Source organism: Ahaetulla prasina, chromosome 1 (genome assembly GCF_028640845.1).
Source record: "Ahaetulla prasina isolate Xishuangbanna chromosome 1, ASM2864084v1, whole genome shotgun sequence".
Lineage (NCBI taxonomy): Eukaryota > Metazoa > Chordata > Lepidosauria > Squamata > Colubridae > Ahaetulla > Ahaetulla prasina.
Window position 1 is genome coordinate 144,840,283 of NC_080539.1, and position 6,592 is coordinate 144,846,874.

At 38.1% G+C, this 6,592-nt stretch overlaps 1 protein-coding gene across 1 annotated transcript in view; it reads left to right on the top strand.

Annotated features, from left to right (window-relative positions):
* The window catches only part of CSMD1 (CUB and Sushi multiple domains 1), a 1,133,931-nt gene extending 1,128,741 nt beyond the window's left edge, over window positions 1–5,190 (top strand). Inside the window, exon 70 of the mRNA XM_058177365.1 lies at window positions 3,811–5,190. Coding sequence (XP_058033348.1) covers window positions 3,811–3,970 — 160 coding nt within the window. The 3' untranslated portion in view covers window positions 3,971–5,190. The remainder of the gene's footprint in view (window positions 1–3,810) is intronic.
* Window positions 5,191–6,592: the final 1,402 nt, after the last annotated feature.

The window sequence follows — 6,592 nt, forward strand, 5'->3', positions numbered from 1 at the left end:
AAACGTGCCTACCGTTCCTGTCCTATTGTTTTTCTTTTCTTCTTTCTATATATATGCTTATACCTCCTTATATTTACCCATATATGTTTATATACTATATAATCTTTTGTATGATTCCTACATATATTGTTGTGACAAAATAAATAAATAAATAAATAATAATTCCAGCAGTGTATCTTATCACAGGTATTGATGGCTTTCATGGTGTTTCTGCCATTCAATTTTTCCCCCCGGCATTTTTTCCTCACTTTTGAGATGTATTCTTTAGCAATCATATTTTTAACTTGTATATGCTTGATGTTATTTAACTGTAAAATGCCATATACTTGTAGGCTTCATCCTGATAGCTCCTGATGGTTTGGCCATTTGGCATTTCAATTTTTGTGGGTTTACTTTGATTCGATGCTACCATAGCATACTTGTCTAGATCAAATTCCATTGCTATAGCTGCTAAAAATCCTTCGGATATTTGTCAATGATTGGATTTCAATTTCTGCTTTTCCATAAAGTTTCAGATCACTTGTATAAATCAAATGTGAGATTTTATTAACATTGCTACCAAATCTTTGGTAGCAAAGATTTGTTTTATTCAAAATAGCAATGACAAGGATGATAACAAGTCATCTTGAATGATGCCTCTCCTAATGTTGACCAGCCCATTTCCAACCACTAATTCTGTCTTTAACTGCTTCATTATTTTTCTATAAACATTCTAATGTTTTCAGTGACATCAGGTGGTTCCAAACATTTGACGATGATGATGATGTTTATTATTATTTTATTACAAAACAGGGAGCTTGCTTTTTTCCAAATTGTTTATTAGCTTTCCAGTGAGCTCCACTTAGGCTTTATATGCATTATATATGCATAAAATCCATATTAATGCAGTATTTGTATTTATTTATATGCAGTATAAACTGCATAATGCAGTTCTTGGGGGGCTGCCACAAAAGGAGAGGGGGTCCAAAGCACCAGAAGGCAAGACAAGAAATGATGGAAACTAATCAAGGAATTAAGGAGAAACTTCCTAACAGACTTCACTTAACTAAGACAATTAACCAGCAAAACAGCTTGCCTTCAGAAGTTGTGGGAGCTCCATCCCTGGACGTTTTTAACAAGAGGCTGAAATGGTATAGAACCTGAAATGATGGTATAGGATCTCCTGCTTGAGCAGGGGATTGAACTAGAAGACCTCCAAAGTCCCTTCCAGCTTTATTCTGATCGATTGAAATAGGATTGCCTGCAATTCAGTGCTTTGTTGATAAGTCTTCATATAGCTCTTTTCAAGTACTTCCCGGGTGGTCTAGCATGTGTTGATAATACATTTGCTTTGCAGGGCAACAAAGCTGGTCTGAAGAAGTGACCTGGAAAAATCTTTAAAGAAGCTGTTTGCTTACCATTATTAAGGTTGCAGTTGCTTCTTGTCTTTGAGTAGAGGCATTTGGTTCATGCCAGCATACTTACAGAAGTGCCCCTTCAAATGATGTGCACTGCTCTAATATTTGTGCAGCTTTTCCAAATGTATTTTTATGTGTACATTATTTTGCCAAACAGATGCAGTGCTCAAGCCAAGACAGATGCTAATTTACATCTACTGCATTATCATTGGAGGCCAGCTACTGGTTGAAGCCTATTTGCCCAAATCTGTTGCTAGCATTACAAGTGACAGTGCAAACTATTATGTACATCATTATCATTGGCTTATGAAAAGAAGTACTGTAAATCCCCCCTGATATTTTTTTAATGCTGTATTTTACCTGCTGAAATCTATTTTCACAATTACAAAAATGGGAAATAGCCTTGAAGATATTTCTTGCGATTTAGTAGGCTTTTAGTCTTAAGGTCTGGAATGAAAACATTCAAAACCTACCGGAAAGCAATTCCCATCTGTTAAACTCTATTTTAGACAGCATCTATGAGTACATCTCTCAATTAGTCTAAATAATTAATCTAGCAGAGAAATGAGAATATTTTTATCTTACAATTTAGTATGCGAAATAGCTAGCTGTATTAAAATGAAGGATTTTTTTCTTAATATAGTAATTGAGAATGTTATGAATGGCAATGATATTATGCTTTATCAGTCTTTGTAGCTCTTTTTTCTTTTCTATCTGGAAGAAACATGTTCCCAAATTTGTCATGTTGGTCACCATATTTTCAAGATACATGCCATAGTTCAATTCTTTTTCACATGGGGAATGCTGAAGAATTTGACATTTATTCTTGTTACTATTTTGCACTCTCACCAACCCATTTAAACTGGTAGGGAAATCCATTCAGTTTAATGATGTGAATAAAAAAAAAATTACCTTAGAATGTTTTTATGCTATCCTCCAGAAACTGTAACTAGAATAGGATGAGAAAAGAGAAACAAAAGCAAAGATTTTAACCATAGTAAATAGCATATTTAGCGTCAAAACATAAACAAAACCATTACTATATTTTAAGTTGTAGAATATGGTAAAACAGTATTAGCATGTGCCAAAAAAGTTGCTGAAAGTTTATGCTGAGGGAGTCTTCCCAAGGAAAGCATTCCTCAGATGAAACCCTAAGGCACCAAGTGCTGAAAGCGTGTGCGTGCCCATAATGCAGTACATACATGATTCCCCATGCCCCGCCCCCTGTGCATGCACATGCAATCCCCTGCATGCGCCCTTCCCCTCTACGCATGTGCATGTGACCCCAGCGCATGTGACCTGCACCCTGCATTTGCATGGCAGAGACACGAAAAATCAGCTGGCTAGTGGGAGATGCACAGACATGCATGGCAGAGCTGATGTCGTGTCCCACTCCCACTCCGACGGCCCGGTCTGGGAAGTCTGTATCAAATGTGGCCACGAAGCCTCTGCAGCTTTGCCAAATTCCTTTCAGATTTCTCAGGGCAGGCAGGAATCCAAGGTATGACTTCAGCAAACCAGATGAGACTTTGCTTGACTCAAGGAATGCCAAAAAGCAGATCCTTTATATAGGCTATGGGGTGTGGCTCCATGACTCAGCACTTATCCAGGCCTGCCCCTCCCTTCCTTTTGCTGACGTCGCCTCTCAATTCTCCGGAAGCGAAAATCTGTCCACTGTGAATTCCCCTCCTCCTGATCTGCTGCTGGCAATTCTAGCACGTGGCTGGCTTCGTGCTCACACGCTGTAGGAGTGAGGTTTGTTTGTTCATTCCTGACATTCTGTCCGGGCATGGTGCCAGGGCTGGGGGCTGGAGGCATTCTAGGCCGTTCCTCTTCATTAACAGACTCTGAATCGGATAGCAGGAGATGGGAGGGGCCCGGCTGAGGAGAGGAGAGAGGACAAGGCACAACAGCTGAGCTGGGTGATGGCTCGCATGTCCACAGAGAGGGTTCTGCATACCACCTGTGTCACGTGTGCCATAGGTTCACCATCATGGCCCTAGGGTCAGAATGATCCAAATCGCTCCTGTAATTTTACAAAAGGTGTATTGTGGCTTCTCATTTCAGACAGAAAGGTTGGACAAGGTTGTTTTCTCCAGGTTTTAGGACCCAGCCTTTTCATTGATTTCTTAGAAAAGATATTACTAGTCAGAAAAGAATTTGGATTCATTTCTTGAATCCCACAATAATCTAGAAAGCCATGTTAGTACTTGTTTTGATAAATGAGAAATACTGGGTTAGGGTTTATTTTACCATTCTGCTCCATGCTTACTACGCCAATTCAATTCAACTCTCTGAATATCATGCCTTGAAATGGCAAAAAGTAACAAGAGTATACAAATTATCTTATTTCTGCCACATTTCCAACAATTGAATCTCAGATTTTTTCCTTTTTTTCTTTTTACACTTGCAGAACAAGACCAAAAGTACAGTACAATGGTTATGCTGGACACGAAAACAGCAATGGACAGGCGTCATTTGAAAATCCTATGTATGATACAAACTTAAAGCCCACAGAGGCAAAAGCTGTGAGGTTTGACACAACTCTGAACACAGTTTGTACAGTGGTATAGCCTTCAGTGCCCAATTTGACTGATTCATAGCCATACCTCTGATGGACAAGCAGTAATTCCTTTGGTGCCATATACCAGTTTCCCTTCTCCACTTGACTTCACTGCTGTAATCTTTAACATCTCCTGGCATAGATGCAGCAAAGCTTTTTTTGCTGGAACCTCGGTCTTCTGGGGAATCAAAGACTAAGGCGATGTCTTTGTCTCAAAGGTGGATTTGAAATACCTGGCTGTATTTGCTCCAAATTAAGGCACACGTTCAAGGAAGACTGCCAAGTCATATCCATCTGTCATATTTAAATGCCTCAGACTTTCACATTTGTATGTGGCTGGATGCCTTTCAATGCAATCTTCTGGGCACTCGGATCACTCCCTTGGGACCTATAACAAACAATAGCACCATAAATTATCCCCAGGAATAAGAACACTCTGAAGGAGATTTAAACAAAACCAATCAAAGGAGACGACAAAGGAGAAGATGACAAACTTCCTCGGGGCCTGCACACATCTCCGAAATGCTTTACCATTGAGACCTTGTTCACAATACAGCCGTGCAGTATATCTCAGATATTCACGTAGAAGGCAATCTACAAACTTCCCAGTCAGCTGTTGTATTGCAAAATGTTAATGCACAATTTTTTGCACTAGTGTGGTATGAATGAGTAAGATACTGGTTAAAAAAACAAACAAATATACAGGGTTTATACACACATTGTATATAAGCATTTGGCCTTTTTTTAAAATCCAGTAAATCATTCCATGACATTTTTTTTTCTAATATGTATGTTGTACAACAATCCATTTACTTAATCCTGCTAGGATAATTCATGAACAGGAGACTATGTTCTGGTTGGTCATTGTTTTTTTTTAATAAACATCAGAGCTAGGAATAAGAATAATTAAATGGATTATGAAGAGAAGGGTCCCATATCTACTAAACATTAATCCCAGTATTGTTTCTTCTCTGATGTGATTCATTACTGTCAGTGTCATACTGTATAACAGCAGGGGGGCCAGGCAGCTTCTGCTGCTTGCCATGTACAAAATGTGAATAGTAATTTATTTTAAATAGTTCATAAAGCCTGTGAGCCTTGTGCTCATAAAACAGTCTTCCTTTTTTGCATTTGTTTTCCATCTTTTATTCTTTCCCCTCCACTGACATGATTTTCTGCTGTACCATTATGCTTTCAGAGGCATAGAACTTGGAGCTCAGTCATATTCAACACAGCAACTTCCCAGAGCAACCATGACCCTTTTCCATGGGTTGTATGGGAGTGTGTATGTCTCTGTGTGTTTCAGTGTGGGATTGTTTTGTTTGCTACATTTTTAACCAATACTGCTTAATGCTTTTGTAATCATACAGCTTGACAGAGCAAGTTTGAGATTTAGAGGTTTTTCTCAGTGTAATAAAATGAGCATAGCCTCTCCCCCTCTCTCGCAAAAGAGAGGATGGGCTACAACAAAAATAATTGACAGATTCTTGAATCATGTAATCCTTTGACAAATATCATTGATTCAATGTGGCAGACCTACAGCATGGATGCCACGAACGGCATTGGCATAAGGAATCTATAGCACTGTTGGACAGGATTTAGTATACGTAGAACAAATAGGTATGATGGAATCAGACTTTGCTACTCTCTACTCCTTTGCTTAGTAGATTAGCATGAGAACAAGGCATATGAGTCTCATTGTATTGTGTACTGGGCAATAGAGGGTCACCATCTCATAGTTTAAAGTCCAGTTACAATTCATCTTGCCCAAAATGTTGACTGTAACTTTTATCAGTTAAGTCAACCACATTGGTTACATCCAATTTTAGCTTGCATGCAGTTCTCTGGACAGTTATGCAATGATGTGCAAATACCTAATTCATCCTGATGGATTTAAGGACACGTGCTTATGCACTGTTATTTATATCATTACAGGATAAATCATTGCTGTTATTTCTCTTAGCTTCAGTGGAACAATAATGAGATATGTTACCACTGATTTGGAAGGAAAGAGAAAGAAAAAGAAAAGAAAGAAAGAAAAGAAAGAAAGAAAGAAAGAAAGAAAGAAAGAAAGAAAGAAAGAAAGAAAGAAAGAAAGACTGATTTTTAGGATTGTTCTTCCCCAAAGTTTCTTCAAGTTCTAAACAGCTTCTAAACAGGTTCTAAACAGCTGCACAATTAGCTCCTCACGTCCTCAGGAACATTGGGCTTACGTAAAGTAACAGCCCTAAGCTACATTAAATTATTTTTGAAATGGAAAAATGGAACAGATTTTCAAACAAAATTAAGTATATTGCAAGGGCCTCTTTTTGTGTTGTTAAGTGGAAGAAAACCCTTGGCAATCCAAATTCCTGGGTGCCTAAAGTAGCTGTTTGGACCTTGGCCGTGATTTTGTCCACCCTCCCCCTCAAAGTTTGTTTCTTTGCTTTTAATTCTTGTTGAACACTTTAATGATTAAATACATTACCAAAAATTCAGTGTTAACAGGAAAGATGATAACTTTATGTTATATGGCAAGAAAAGTTTGCAAGGCAATCTGATCAAAATAGAAAATGTTATATAGTTTTGATGGAAGATACCAGCAATATCAATATATTTTGCTGTCCACTTGATTTTTTTTTAAAGTTTATTC